Source organism: Macaca fascicularis, chromosome 6, assembly GCF_037993035.2.
Source record: "Macaca fascicularis isolate 582-1 chromosome 6, T2T-MFA8v1.1".
NCBI classification, from domain to species: domain Eukaryota; kingdom Metazoa; phylum Chordata; class Mammalia; order Primates; family Cercopithecidae; genus Macaca; species Macaca fascicularis.
Window position 1 is genome coordinate 164,250,119 of NC_088380.1, and position 15,774 is coordinate 164,265,892.

General features: G+C 48.6%; 1 protein-coding gene across 1 annotated transcript; it reads left to right on the forward strand.

The window, feature by feature from the left end:
* Window positions 1-215: 215 nt before the first annotated feature.
* On the forward strand, window positions 216-15,489 carry NIPAL4 (NIPA like domain containing 4). The gene is made up of 6 exons (XM_005558387.5): window positions 216-543; window positions 3,292-3,531; window positions 7,553-7,609; window positions 9,205-9,295; window positions 12,119-12,279; window positions 13,098-15,489. The coding sequence occupies exons 1-6, from the start codon at window positions 507-509 to the stop codon at window positions 13,724-13,726; spliced, it is 1,215 nt and encodes a 404-aa protein (XP_005558444.3). The 5' UTR covers window positions 216-506; the 3' UTR covers window positions 13,727-15,489.
* The last annotated feature ends 285 nt before the right edge of the window (window positions 15,490-15,774 follow it).

The window sequence follows — 15,774 nt, forward strand, 5'->3', positions numbered from 1 at the left end:
ACCCAGGTTCCCAATTGGCAGCAGTACCCACTTCCAACCCCTATGTTGCCACTTCCACCTCGGCAGGAAAGTTGCCCCTTCTCCAGCCATCCAGGGCCCCTGTACTCTTTCACTGGGGATGGAGCTGGGCACCGGTTCAGGCATCGGAGGGGTGGTGCCGGGGAACCCGCCCCCTCACCTCTTGCCCCTGGCACCGGGCGGTGACTCCAGAGCTGGGAGCCCGGCAGCGTCCTCACCCAGAGAAGGCAGGCGCCCCTCTGCGGGCGGCCCGAGCCCTGGGCCCCCTTCCCCCGGAGTTGCCCAAGACGCCGGGTGACTCCTCCCCGAGGACCCTCCCCTTCTGGGAGGCGTCACTCTCCTCACCCCTGGGTCCGGACCCCCGGCGGCTTCTAGCGCGCGATCCAAGCGGGAGACAAGTCGCGGCCACCTGCTCCGGAGCTGGGGAGCCCGGGCGCCGGGCGCCGGGCGCCGTCCGCCCGCGCGTAGGTTCATGTGCCCTGGGCCCCATGGAGCTGCGGGTCAGCAACGCCAGCTGCGAGAACGGTGCGTACGGCAGGGCTGGGGACCAGGCGGGCTCCGCGCTTCCCGCCCTCCCCTCCTTGCCACCCCTCTCCCTCGCATCCTCTCCTCCCAAGGGGGCCAGAGCTGGGGAGGGGCAGGGCCAGCACGAGGTGGCTCCCACCCAGCTTTGAAGATCAGGGTTCTGGCTGAGACTTCATTTTCATCTTCGCAGCTGGGGTAGCTGAGAGGAGGCAGGGAGGGAAAGGATGTCCCTGGGTTGAGATGGGGGGTTAGTTGGGACCGGTATTTTGTCGACAGCAGACACTCTGAGAGTTGGGGGTGGGGGATTCTGTGCTTTTAATATACTGTTGTGCTTTTAATGTATAGTTGCTTTTAATGTATAGTTGCTTCAGGTTTTAGTACCTGAGCAGTTGGGCTTTCTGTTTGGGTCAATGGGAGGACCACCACAGGACGGTCTTGTCTTTGGAAAAGAAAGAGAAAGAACCACAGGAAGGGGTAAAGAAAGCTCGTTGGCTTCCTATTGCGTTCTGATCATAAAGCAGGTAGTGGACTAGGCCCTTTGCCTGCATTATCTCCCTGAATCCTCTAGAAGGTAGGTAGATATTATTATTTTACTATCTTGCTATCCCCATTCTAAAGATCCAGAAACTGAGGTTCTGAACAGTTAATAATTTGCTCAAGGTAATACGGTAAGGAAATGGAATATAGATCCAGGGCTGGTGGACGGTAAAACCTTGACTCCTTCCTTGGTGTGGCTCCACTTTCCCACCTTGTCTTGGAACTGCAGGCTGTGAGATGTCCCTGTTCCTCTAACCTCTTCCCTTCTACAGTGAAGCTTTCAAAGCCAGCCCGTTAGGTGTCTGACTTTGGTTTCCTGAACAAGGCGGGCCATTTTCAGCCTCACCTTTTCTCTGGGCCAGAATGTGTTCCCCAGTCCTAGCAAATTCCGGAAGGGATGATAGGAATCATCTGGCCTATGCTCAGAATTGGATTACTTTGGCCATCAGCCCTCTGTCTTTTACTTTTCACTGCAGTGGAAGAACTTGACTCAATGGAGGGTGCTGAGCCCTTGGGTGCTGCAGGCTTTACTGTGATAGCCAAGTCCATCCACAGAGGGTTATTTGGCTCCACCTGCTAGAGGTGCATCTTCAGGGAGCAGGGGAAGGGCGTGGGGATGAGTTTGGTCTTCCTCTCAGGAGTCACCTCCCCTAGCCTATGTCATCCCAGGCTCTGGCTCATTTCCTGGGCTCAGGGAACTCCCCAGATTCAGCTCTTGGGCAAGGAAGCCTGAGCTGGAGAAACAGGAATGAGCGGCGCAGAACAAGTCTGATTAGGGACTGAGATGCCTCTTGTCTCATCTTCCCTTGATTGTGACATGGGTTTTGGAAAGAGAAATCTCACACTGCAAAAGACACATGAATGTGCCCTAGTGGGTGCTGGATCCAGATCTTTCACCAGATGTTGGGGTGACCTCAGCAAGCCCTTCCCCTTCTCAGTTTCCCCAGCTGAAAATAAGAATTTAGGCTGCTTTCTAAGGGCTCTTCAAGCTCTGTTATTCAGGAGTCTGTGTCATGGAAGAAAGGTCAACATTGCCCTTAGTCTGTTCCACCAAGATGCCACTCTGCACTGCAGATGTGCCAGAGCCAGAGCTGCTTGACCATGGACTTGGGGGCCCTTCCAGGCACTGGCTGGGAGTTCTAGGTTGGTGGGAGGGACACTTGGTTGAGGCTTACATCCTTGGCCTAGGGACCTGGGCCTTGGTGGCACACAGCTTGTAAAAGGCTACCTCCAGAGGTCACAAACTCAGATGCCTACAAGGGCCAAGCACATGCCAGAAATTACTGAAAGGAGCCAGATAAGACTCTTGGGGAACTGCAGAAAGTATGTCCTGTTTTAGGGGGCAACACTGCCCAGCTGCAGCCAGTGGTTGCCTTAGAAGAGGGCGCAATATGGTGAGCAGACCTGATTTTTCACCGTAGCCTCACACCTGAATTTTCATGGAAAATCTCCCAATTTTTAAATGTTTTCTATTTTAAAATACTTCTTAGGGCCAGGCATGGTGGCTCACATCTGTAATCCCAGTGCTTTGGGAGGCTGAGGCAGGAGGATAGCTTGAGGCTAGGAGGTCAAGATCACCCTGGGCAACACAGCGAGACCCCCCATCTCTACCCAAAAAACAAAAACAAACAAACAAAAAGCCTCTTAGGAGGCCAGATGCTACCTGCTTTATTGAGGTATGTGTGGTGGTTAAGAGCATGGGCTTTGGCATCAGATAAGCTTAGAATCTGACACTGGCTTCACTATTTAGTACCCATGTTTTGGCTTTGGGCAGGTTACTAAACTTATCAGAGCTTTGGTTTCTTCAACTAAAAGCCTAGAAATGATTGTCGTGCCTGTTTCCAAGTAGTCACTAGAGACCCTCCTGGAAAACCCCAGAGCAGAGGACCATGTGAGTGGTAGCACTGGAGAATTATTGGCTATTCTTTGCAGTTTCATTGAACTTGTGTACTTCTTCTGACTGAGGGTCTGCCCCTGTGCCCAGGTTTGTATCTGGCGTGTGGTGGTACAAATCTGTTCTGGTCATGCAAAGAAAGCCCCTAGCTAGAGTGAGCACTCACTGAACATTATTATTTTTGGATGGAGGCACAGTATATGGGTATAGCGCTGCAGTAGCAGAAGCACAGGATTTGAAACAGTGGCCAATTCCAATATTTTAAAAGTGTGCAAGTGTCCCCAGTGTGACTCTCTCACCATGGTCTTCCCATCCAGGTTCCCTGCTCCACCTCTACTGCTCCTCCCAAGAAGTCCTGTGCCAGATTGTCAGTGACCTCAGCCCTGAGGTGCCCAGCAATGCCACCTTTCACAGCTGGCAGGAAAGGATCCGGCAGAACTATGGCTTCTACATTGGCCTGGGCCTGGCCTTCCTGTCCAGCTTCCTCATCGGCAGCAGCGTCATCCTCAAGAAGAAAGGCCTCCTGCGACTCGTGGCCACGGGAGCCACGAGAGCTGGTAGGTCCCTGGGCCAGAAGAGGATGGGGCACAGGACAGCTGAACCCTCACAGGGGCCAGGGCTGCAGTCTAAGAGGATGGCCTCGGCGAGATACAAAAGGCTCATTGTCAACCCTGTCTGGAATCCCACCTGCCAACAGGGTTAGGGTTTAGGGTTAAAAAGGAAGGTCTCCAACCGGAGGTCTCAGTTTAGAGATCCAGCAGGAGGACTTCCTTTAGAATCCAATTTCCTGAGACCTTCATGATGTCTTTATTAGAGGAGGGAAGGGACAAGTCTCAGGACCAAGAATCAGATACTGCAGGTCTGGTCTTGGTCTTACTTCCTACCAGCGTCATCACAGGCAAGTCACAGCTTCTCTGCAAAATGGGAATAGCTACCTCTGCTGAGAGCAATGTCAGACGCTGGTGTGCCCTCACTTGTCATCCAATTGAGCTCCCTTCTGGGCTGCCAGAAAATGGTGAGGTCTCTGACCCCAAGGGATTTGCTTGTTTGGGACATAAGATGTTTTCCATGAAACAGTGCTTAAGAAAAGGAATCCTGTGCAAAAGGACTCATTCATTTAATCACCATTTATCGCATGCCTGCTGTATGCCAGGGACAATGCTAGACGTGTCCTCATGGAACCTTCAGTCAAGTGGCAGAGACAGATGAGTCAGTAGGCAGTCGTTTTATCATGTGTTAAGTACCATCATGGGGATAACACAGCCTGCTATGGGGGAATATTTTGGAGGGGTGTGTAAAGCCCAGACTCAGGAGATTAGGGGAGGTTTTTCTAGAAGAGATGATCTCTAAACTGAGACCTAGATGATGAGGAGACAGCAAGGTAAAAGGGGAAAGAGGGAGACAGTGTTCCAGGCAGAAGGAATAATATGTGCAAAGGCTCAGCGGTGAGAGAACTTGAGTGATATTAGAAATCGAAAGTCGTTCCGGATGGCAGGAGCAGGAGGGGTGCATGGTGAGCGAAGGGCCAGCTCATGAAGGGTCTTGTAAACGGAAGCACAGAGCTCAAGTGCAATTGTTAGGTGACTGAAAGGTTTTAGGCAGGGGAGTGACACAGACTAATTTGCAATTTGAAAAGATCCCTGGTTGCTGGGTGAAGAATGGATTAGGGGACAAGCCTGGAGCCTGGGAGGCCAAGTAGGTGAGTGAAAGGACAGAACTTGGGCCCGGAAGATGGAAATGGGAATGGAGACAAGTGGCGGATTCCAGAGCTAGTTTTTGAAGGTAGAGCTTACCAGCTTTGATACAGGTTGGCTTCAAGCAAGGGGGGGCGGAGGAAGAAGTCAAGGATGACTCATGCTTTTGACTTGAGCAACTGGGGAGATGAAGGTGCTATTTCTTGAGATGAAGAGCGTCGAAGGAGGAACAGGTTTATGGGAAGATGATGCATTCAGGTTTGGACATGTTCAATTTAATGTTTCTATGGGATGTTGCACTTTGGAAGCAGACTATTAGGGTTCTAATTCTGGTTCCTCAATTCCTGGTGATTCAATTCTGGCCTAGAAAAGTATCCATTTCTATGCCTCAGTTTCCTCATCTATAAAATGGAGATAAGAATAGTACCAGCCTGAAGGGTTATAAGAAAATGCAACATAGTTAGAATCATACCTAGCACAGAGTAGCACTAGGATTGGCATTACTATTATCTCAGTCAGAGGTCCCCACAGTTAGAGGTACTGGTGCAAACACTAGCACTAGTACTGGTATTACTGTTATCTCAGTGGGAGGTTCCCACAGTTAGAAGTACAGGTCTAGAGCCCATGTGGGCTGCAAAATGAATAGCTGTAAGGTGCAGGGATGAAGCTGGGAACGATGGTCGTTGCTATTCCACCCTTCACTTCTAGACAAGTGCTCGAAAGGCCAGAGAACTCCCAGAGTGCCCGGGAAATTTCTGCTTGTGCTCAGAGAAGGTATCATCGACCATTCAGAATGACAGCTTCCCTGGAATAGGTTTTTTTCTCCAATCTGCTATTTCAGTATCTTCAGTGATTTCAACACTTAGAGTAGAATGCTCTCAGAGTTCTTAACATTTATGGGAAATTCTGACCTTTTTAGGAACCCGGTGAAAACAAGAAACATTTTCCTTAGAAAAGTGGGCATTCCCAAAAAACAACATAAGATTTTTGGATTTGTACAAAACTGTCTCAAACCCATCTATGATCATCCATCATTATCATCATCCTTGTTGCTAATGTTATTGAGTATTGACTATGTGCCAGGTCCTGAACAAAGCAGACACAGTTCCTGGCTTTGCAGAGCTTCCATTTTACTGGGCGAAATGTCATAAAATAAGAAGATCAACTAAAATTATAAACAACAATGCCATGAAAGAGAAGAACTGCGCAGTAAGAGAACCCCAGCTGGGTGCAGTCACTCACACCTGTAATCCCAGCACTTTGGGAGGCTGAGGTGTCAGGATCATTTGAGTCCAAGAGTTTGAGACCAGTCTGGGCAACATAGCGTGACCCCATCTGTACAGAAAAATTTTTTAAATTAGCCAGGCGTGGTGGCATATGACTGTAGTCCCAGCTACTCAGGAGGCTGAGGTGGGAGGATCCCTTGAGCCCAGCAGTTTCAGGCTTCATTTAGTTATGATCGTGCCACTGCACACTCCAGCCTGGGCGACCAAGCGAGACCCTGTAGTGGGGGAGGGAGGGAAGGAAAAAGGTAAGGAAGAAAGGAGGGAGAAGGGTGGGAGGGAAGGAAGAGAGAGAGAAAGGAAAGAAGAAAGGAAGGAAGGAAAGGATGGAGGGAGGCAGGGAGACAGGGAACTCCAACAGGAAATAGTAGAAATCAGGGAGTCAGGGATGGCATCGTAGGGGAAGCAACAGTCACATAGCAACCTGTAGAGTGAGTGTAAGTTGAGGCAAATATTAGTAGGAAGAGTATTCTGGACACAGGGAAAGCATGTGCAAAGGCCTCGAGGCAGAAAAGAGCTCATCGTTTTTGGAGAGCTAAGAGAGAGGAGAAGAGTGGCAGGAGATGTGCTTGGATAGGTGAGCAGAGCCAAGACTGTGCATGGTCTTGTTAAGGATTCTGGTCTTTATCTTGAGAGCACTCAGAAGCCATTGGTTAGCCATAAGTTGAGGAGTGACATAATCTGATTTGCATTCTTTTTTTTTTTTTTTTTTTTTTTTAAGGCATAGTCTCACTCCATCACCCAGGCTGGAGTGCAGTGGCGCGATCTCGGCTCCCTGCAATCTACGCCTCCCGGGTTCATGCCATTCTCCTGCCTCAGCCTCCCGAGTAGCTGGGACTACAGGCACCCGCCACCACGCCTAGCTAATTTTTTTGTATTTTTAGTAGAGACGGGGTTTCACTGTGTTAGCCAGTATGGTCTTGATCTCCTGACCTTGTGATCTGCCCTCCTTGGCCTCCCAAAGTGCTGGGATTACAGGTGTGAGCCACCATGCTCGGCCCTGATTTGCATTCTTGAAGGACCACTGGTTAACATGAAAAGAAAAATAGGTTATTAAAGGGTCAAGAGTGGAACTAGAGTAACTATGAAGGAGGCTGTTGCCTCAACCTGGAGCAGGGATGACAGTGCCTTGGTGTAGTGGGTGGCAGTGGAGTGGACACATGCGAGATGCTTTTTGGAGACAGAGTTACCAGTTGCGGAAGGAGAGAGAGAAGAGTCGAAGAGCAGTTCCCTGGTTTCTGGCTTAAGCAACCGGATAAATGAGAGTGCCACTTACTGTGTTTCATTCAGCAGGTGGGTGGGGAACATTTCAAACCAAGAGCTCCACTTAGGACAGAGATTGAGACGCCTGTGAGAAATCCAAGAGGAGATGTGAAGTAAGCAGTTGGATATACACCTGGACTCAGAAGGAAGGTCCAGGCTACAGATACAGAGGCACCAGATATAGATGGTATTTAAAACTTTAGGAACAAATTAACCCACCCAGGAGAAGGCCCAGAACCAAGCCTCAAGGAGGCCGGGGAGTGAGCAGAGAGTTAGGAAAGGTGCCTGAGAAAGTGTGGCCAAGTTCCATCCTAACTTTGTGTCCATTCCCTCCACAGTGGACGGAGGCTTCGGCTACCTGAAAGATACAATGTGGTGGGCTGGATTTCTCACCAGTAAGTGGGTTGTTTGCTATTAATAACAGTGGCCTATTGATAGCAGGGCCAGAGACAAAGGGAGGGGTGGGTGGGACGTTTTTGTCTCTAGTATGGCAAGTGTCCATCTGAGGCCCAGATTCCCAGGGGAAAACCTTGACAACCCTTGCAGGGAGAACATCTTACCCTCAAAGCCAGTCTTCATCCATGAAGCGTCTACTCCCAGAGAGGTCTGCACACAGCTGGCAACAATGAAGGTGTATTTTCTCAACTTCCCTTTAAACATAGCTCCATAGCTCTGTTGGTAGTGGACTCTTGACTTTTACATGGTAGAAGCTGGAACTCCTAGGCCAACTTCCCCCAGTCCACAGGCAGTTAATGTGTTGGCCCACTTATAACATAGCTGGTCCGTTACTTAAAGTTTGCCCAAATTTGTATACTCACACATTTCCCCCACTTTCCACCCATCCTCTCCTGCTATCAAACCCTGACTCTTTTAGGTGGAAAATTAACCAGGTTTCTATTCATAATCCCCCTACATCAAGTTTTGATCCCCATCTCAGCCAGAGCTATCCCAGTGACGATCTCCTTTTAAAGGGGAGACCAGGTCGTTCTCTATCAGCAGAGAGATGGAAAAGACACTTTTTTGATAACCACAGCTATCACATATTGAGGGCTTACTATGTGCTAAACTTTCTAAGTGTTATCCTGTATATTAACTCAGGAGTTTACAAATTGGAAAACTCGGATGGAGAGAAAAGACTTGCCCCCTTGGGAATGTCAGATTTTTCTTTTCTTTTTTTTTTTTTTTTTCTTTTTGAGATGGAGTTTCACTTTTGTTGCCCAGGCTGGAGTGCAATGGCACGATCTCGGCTCACCACAACCTCCACCTCCGGGTTCAAGTGATTCTCCTACCTCAGCCTCTCGAGTAGCTGGGATTACAGGCATGCGCCACCATGCCCGGCTAATTTTTTTTTTTTTTTTTTTTTTTTTTTTGTACTTTTAGTAGAGATGGAGGATTCTCCATGTTGGTCAGGCTGGTCTCGAACTCCCAACCTCAGGTCATCCACCCGCCTCAGCCTCCAAAAGCGCTGGGATTACAGGCATGAGCCACCACCCCCAGCCGGGAATGTCAGATTTTTCTAATCACCTGCTTGTAGTTCTAGACTCTTCACAGTTCCCCTGGAAAAGAGGGGTCCATGGACCAATTGGTACCTGGAGTATCAATAATTGTAACTGTTTCTTCCTTTGATAATTAACACTTCCTAGAATTTAAATTAAAGATCTAGTGCAAAATACTGGCAGTCCCTGAGACAAATTTGTGCCTGGACTAGAAGCCACGAGGCCTAAAGAACAAGAGGGCTTCTACCCCATAAGCATGTCATGTGACCTTAGGCTCGGGGCCTTAGCTTCACCATCTTTAAAATGGAAGGATACGATCTGGATAGATTGGGACTGACGTTTGATCAGACTCTCCAGAGAGAGAGCGTACGGATCAGGATTTTAAGGAATGCTGGTCTGGGGATTCTCCAGCTGATTGCACACGGAATGATTCATCTGGGACGGAGATGGTGCTTCTGCGCCATGCTAGCCTCTTTTCTCTCTTCATTTCCTAGTGGCTGCTGGAGAAGTTGCCAACTTTGGAGCCTATGCATTTGCACCTGCAACAGTCGTCACGCCTCTGGGAGCACTGAGTGTCCTCATAAGGTTATTGTCCCCTCTCTAGCCCTCTCTTATTCTGTTCCGTTTTCAGTTTGTTGAGGCCTGGAATGCCAAGTGGGATCGACTGCCAGTTGGCAATCAGGGACCTGGGTTGGTCTCAGCCTCCAGAAAGAGGCAGTGTGCTATAGTTCAGAGCTATAGACCCTGGGAATGTTTGCTGCCACTTGCCCCAGCATCCCCTTGACTGACTGGGTCATAGAGAGGCAGGCCAAGCCCAAACCAGTTGGAAGGGCTTCCACCGTCAACAGGCTGAACGGTGCATACCAGTATTTTGGTGCCTCGATAGATGCAGCATACAAGTTAAGAGCATGTGCTCCGGATTAACGCTGCCTTAGTTCTAATCCTCGCTCTGCCACTTAGTAGTTTTGTTACCATAGGCAAGTCATGCAAGCCACTTAGTCACTCAAAGCCTCATTTTTCCCATCTGCAAAATGAGGATGCCAATAATACCTACTGGAGGCATTGTTCTGAGGATTGAATGAGATAATGCACAGAAAATGCACAGTACAGAGCTGGTACCAAACAATAACCACGGCTGTCACATAGTGAGGGCTTAGTATGTGCCAAACATTCTTAATGTATCCTGCGTATTAACTCATTTAATCCTCATAGCATCCCTAGTTGAGCCCAACAGAGGTTAAGCAACTTGGCCAAAGTCACCAGGTTCTAAGAGGTCAGGCAGGATTCTAACCCAGGCAGTCTTAATTCGAAAGTCAGTGGACTTAATTGCTGTGTCACGTTGCCTCTCAAGTAAACACTCAACAAATGTTTGATAGTTTTAAAAATAATTGATACTAAACGTCTGTGCTTCCCGCTGCCCCCTGAGCTACAAACACAGAGCCAGCTCCTCTGTGGGGGTCCTGGAGCCTCATTTGAAGGAGACTAACCTTGGCCTAACCTTGGAACACTGGTAAATCCTAGCACACCACACCCAGTACCCATCATTTGTTTTACCGTCTTGATGAAAATTTTGCAACATTTGCACACTCAAAAACCAAATAGTACAACTGGCCTGACTCATGCTGTGTAACTGGCCTAACATAGCTGATGTAGCTGTGATACTATAATTGCATATCTGATTAGTTTGCAAATTCCTACTCCGGGGAAGCTGGGAGAGCCATGAAATCCTTGTGTGTGACCCCTGCCTGCATGAATAATCTCTTGAATGGGACATTGTGGCCAAAATGTATTTGGTAGTTTCAGAGGAAAGATGGAAGACAGACAAGAGAGCTTAGACATCAATCTCCTCTCCCCTGACAACTTGAAGCAGGATTTTTGAGGCTAATTGTGTCCCGAGACAGCCAATAGGTTTTTACCCTAAACAAATGCCACCTTTGTGAAGAGACAGAAGCATGCCCCTGAGATCATATGAGGCTTGCCCGTGATTTTTTTCCCTTACTTTCTCGCCTCTGCTGGCTCGGCTCAAGGATGTGAGGGGAATGGAAATCACGTCACCACGGCGCGACAAGGAACTGGAGATAATTTGCCCAGAAATTGAAGACTCAGGGAAGTCACAAGATCCTCTTCAATGAGGCATAGAAGAAAACCCATGAACTTTGTAATTAGAAAGGACTCGAGCTCAATTCCTGGTTCCACTACTTGCTAGTCATTTGAACTTGCCAAGTCATTTTAACTTCTTTGAGATTCAGTCTTCTCATCTATCAACTGGAGATAGTATATTTCACTTTGCAAAGAATTGTGAGATGCTAGTGAGGTAGACAGGAAGTTCCTAGCACCATACATAGTAGGTAATAAATGCCTAAGATATGGTACCTGTGATTGTCACTGAAGTTGTTTATATTGGCTTATACAAATGAAAGAAATAATAGATTTGTTATGGATGACCCGAGGAGCAGAGATGGAGCAAAAAATAGAAATTACCAGGAGGCATATTTTTGGTAAATGATTAGAGCAAATCTACAACAGCCTCATTTGGCTTGTGAAGGGGTGGGCTCTCTGCCACCAGAGGTATCTATAAGCCAAAGCTGAGAGCCATCTGTTGGCAGTGCTAAGAGAGGATGTGTCCATTGGGCAGGCAGTGTGACAAGAGCATTTCGAAGTGTTCTTCCAACTCTTCTGTTTGGGAATACTTTCAGTCTCTAAAATGGTAGAAATTCACCTGCATTTCTATCCCTCCAGCAAACATTCTAACACTCCCAGAAATGAGTTTCTATATAAACCATTTTTTGCCCCCCGCCCCCAGGAGAACTGAGGGTGGTGGGAAGCACAGATATTTCGTATCAATTATTTTTAAAACTATCAGACATTTGATGAGTGTTTACTTGAGTGGCAACGTGGCATAGCAGTTAAGCCCCCTGACTCTGGAATTAGACTGCCTGGGTTAGAATTCTGGCCTGGTCTCTTAGAACCTGGTGACCCTGGCCAAGTTGCTTAACCTCTCTTGGCCTCAGCTAGGGATGCTGTGAGGATTAAATGAGTTAATATGCGGGATGCATTCAGAATGTTCAGCACATACTGAGCCCTCCGTATGTGACAGCTGTGTTTATTCTTTGGTACCAGCTCTATACTGTGCATTTTCTGTGCATTATCTCATTTAGTTCCTGAGAACAATGCCCCCCCTGGATATTATTAGCATCCCCATTTTGCAGACAGGGACAATGAGGCTTAGGGTGGTCACATGACTTGCCCATGGTAACATAAGTTTTTTTGGAAGAAAAACTTCCACGTGAGAGAGCAGTGAGTTCTGATCTGTTGTTCTCTGGGAGTGCTTGCTCAGGCCTCATTTTTCTTTGGGACTCTGGGACAGGCATATCTGCTCTAATCCCCTTCTCCCATTTCCATGTGCAGTGCCATCCTCTCCTCATATTTCCTGGGAGAGAGTCTGAATCTGCTGGGGAAGCTGGGCTGCGTGATCTGTGTGGCCGGCAGCACGGTGATGGTGATACATGCCCCTGAGGAAGAGAAGGTCACCACCATCATGGAGATGGCTTCCAAGATGAAAGACACAGGTAGACTCCAAGTCCCCGAAGAGCAGGAAAATACTGGAGGTTGAACGCCCCCCTCTGCCCCATAAAAGGTCACATTGGGCCGGGCGCGGTGGCTCAAGCCTGTAATCCCAGCACTTTGGGAGGCCGAGGCGGGCGGATCACGAGGTCAGGAGATCGAGACCATCCTAGCTAACACAGTGAAACCCCGTCTCTACTAAAAATACAAAAAATTAGCCAGGCGTGGTGGCAGGTGCCTGTAGTCCCAGCTACTTAGAGGCTGAGGCAGGAGAATGGCATGAATCTGGGAGGTGGAGCTGCAGTGAACTGAGATGGTGCCACTGTACACCAGCCTGGGTGACAGAGGGAGACTCCGTCTCAAACAAACAAACAAAATTCAGATTGGGTTCTGACCATCTCAGGTGCTGCCACCTAGAGGAGAAGGCAAGCTAAAGAAGAAACGTTAATGGGCTGGTACTTGTTAGCGAGGCTAGCTTAAAGGCTTCCAGGCCTGGTATGTATGGGTACCATTAATAAGTGTTTATTATGTGCCAGGCACTGTTATGAATGCTTTATATACATTATCTCACTGAATCCCACAAAACAGCTTTATGAGGATGATCCTATTCTTGGTTCTCTTTTACAAATGGGGAAACTGAGTTCTTGGGGGTTTAACAACCTAACCAAGTTATTAGAAAGTCATGAAGCTGGGACTGGAACCCGTGTTTGTCTGACTCTAGAGCCCACGATCTTAATGCTACCTCCCACTGCCATGAGTCTGGGCCCTAGACACTGCCTGCACCCTCCACAGCTGGGTGATCCTTCTCCCTCTCCTCCCAAAGGGTTCATCGTGTTTGCTGTGCTTCTGCTGGTGTCATGCCTCATCCTCATCTTTGTCATCGCCCCACGTTACGGGCAAAGGAATATTCTCATCTACATCATCATCTGCTCTGTGATCGGGGCCTTCTCCGTGGCTGCTGTCAAGGGGCTGGGCATCACCATCAAGAACTTCTTCCAGGGGCTGCCAGTTGTCAGGCATCCGCTCCCCTACATCCTGTCCCTCATCCTGGCACTGTCCCTCAGCACTCAGGTCAACTTCCTCAACAGGGCACTGGACATTTTCAACACCTCCCTGGTGTTCCCCATCTACTACGTGTTCTTCACCACGGTGGTCGTTACCTCGTCCATCATCCTCTTCAAGGAGTGGTACAGCATGTCTGCTGTGGACATTGCGGGCACCCTCTCGGGCTTTGTCACCATCATCCTGGGCGTGTTCATGCTGCATGCTTTCAAAGACCTGGACATCAGCTGCGCCAGCTTGCCCCACATGCACAAAAACCCACCCCCTTCTCCCGCCCCAGAACCCACTGTCATTAGACTGGAAGACAAGAACATCCTTGTGGACAATATAGAACTCGCCAGCACCTCATCGCCAGAAGAGAAACCCAAAGTATTTATAATCCATTCTTGAAGCTTGGAATATGTGAGTGAGAGGATGAGCCCAGTGGTACAGCCTGACCTCCCAATTTCAAAACCACCTGGTTATTTTCCAGTGCAACTGTTACCAATGGGCTCTCTTTTCTTGAGAAGTTCATTTATACCTCATCACTGTTTCCAGGAGAAACATCTCTACCCAAATAGCAGTGGCGGCAGAACTTCCTGGAAACAGACTCAGTGACCAAATACCCAAGTTTACATCAGTGCCTGCAGGTCCCCTGGACCTCCCTTCTCATTCATTCTTTCGGTGCCATCTCTATGCCATTGGGAAGAAGGTGGAATCTGACCCATTGAATGTAGCACAGTCCAAGGACTTCCCTGAGATATTGGTCATTGGGAGTTCCTTTACACCAATTCTCCTCCTGAGATGGAATCTCCGTTGTTGTTGTTGTTGTTTAGCCCAAGGATGACATAGAGCTGGCTCCCAGAGGCCCAAAGGGCGAGTGGCCATGCCTCCCTATCCAGAGCTGACAGGGATACAACCAATGTAAAATATCCTGTTGCTCTTGTCACTTCCTCTTTGGAGGCAGAAGCAAGGCCTCAGCTGACCTTCTTACTGTGAAAGCCACTTGATGTCTCAGGGAAAAATGTCAACCAGCTCATTCCCCGAGCACTCCAGCCTGGCAGTCAGCACCTCGGTATCCACCCAGTCCATCCCACCATCACCCCTTCCCCCTCTACTTACATCCTAAGGAGTCAGTCACTGAGACATAAAGGCAGTAATCGCAGAACTGGAAACAAAACAATAACAGAACCACAGCCAAACTCTGGTGGCCAAACCCAGTGTTTTCATTTTGTCTTACTCTGAAAAAAGAACAGCAAATTCACTGCTTCAAAGTGGCCTGGCTGCCAAGCTAGAATTTGGCAGAATGTACTTTTCTATTCCTCAAGGAGTCAACCAACTTATGATCTGGGGAGGTGGGAAGAGGATGAGGAGCAAAGTTGGGATGTGGTAGAAGACAGTCCCAGGCTGTCTGGATACTAGGGGCTTTTTTGTTGACTCTGGTGCTCATCCAGGAACTTAGGAGAAAAGAACTCAGGGGTAATTTCTGGGCTGCAGCCTTAAAAGCTTAGACAGTGGGATCAGCTGTGAATCTCAATGTCCAAGTGGAGGTGCAGACTTGGCATGGGATGCATTCTAGCTGCTGACCAGATTGCCACCAAGTCCCCCACTCCACTGGTGAGCTGCCACACGGGGAAGTAGCATGCCCTGACTGTTCCAACACCACCTGCTATGGGGAGTACCTCTGGTCCCTTCACATTTGGCCGGAGGCATACAAAAAAAAACAGAGCAGCTGGAGAGAGAGATAATTACTATTCCCTCCCTTCCCATCTCTTTTCTGGCTGCAAGAGTGCAGGGGTTGGAGAAGAACCATTAGAAAGGGAAATTAGTGGGCTGGTATATCTGGAAAGAGGGAAGACTTTGATCCTCAGCCCCGAGGTTGGTGCAGGGCCTCCCCTGTGTGACTCTACCTGCACTCTGTGTTTCTATCCTGTGCCCTAAGTGGGCCAAGCCCAGGTAAATTCCTGCTGGCCTTGGAGCTCCAAGGTTTGGCTGACCAGCAGACTGGCTCCTGACTCTTCAGCCTCAAATCCCCAGTTTTTGATGAATGTGGATTTCCGTCTGTAATTAAAAGCAATGCAACAACTTGGATCTTGAGAATGGCAGTAAACTGAGGGCCCTAAGAGTGTGGTCTGCAGGATCAAGAATAAAGATTTCAGATTATATTTACTTGATACTTGTGTCTTGACCTTCCTTGAGCATGGAGTGATAAAACTGGTTTTTCCAGTGCTGGAAGGACAGTCTCCAATCTCTGAATGAATGTGACTGCCAATAAAGCCCCTACCATGTCTTTGATAGTTAACACCCTTGGTAGAGTGGGAAAGATAGTTTTTGAAATGGAGTCAGTTGAAGACAACTCATCCCTAGTTAACACCTGAGCCCTTACCAGGCACCAGGCATAGTAGGTGCTTCCTGTGAATTCTCTCTTTAACTCCTCACAAATCCTCAAGTTGGATATG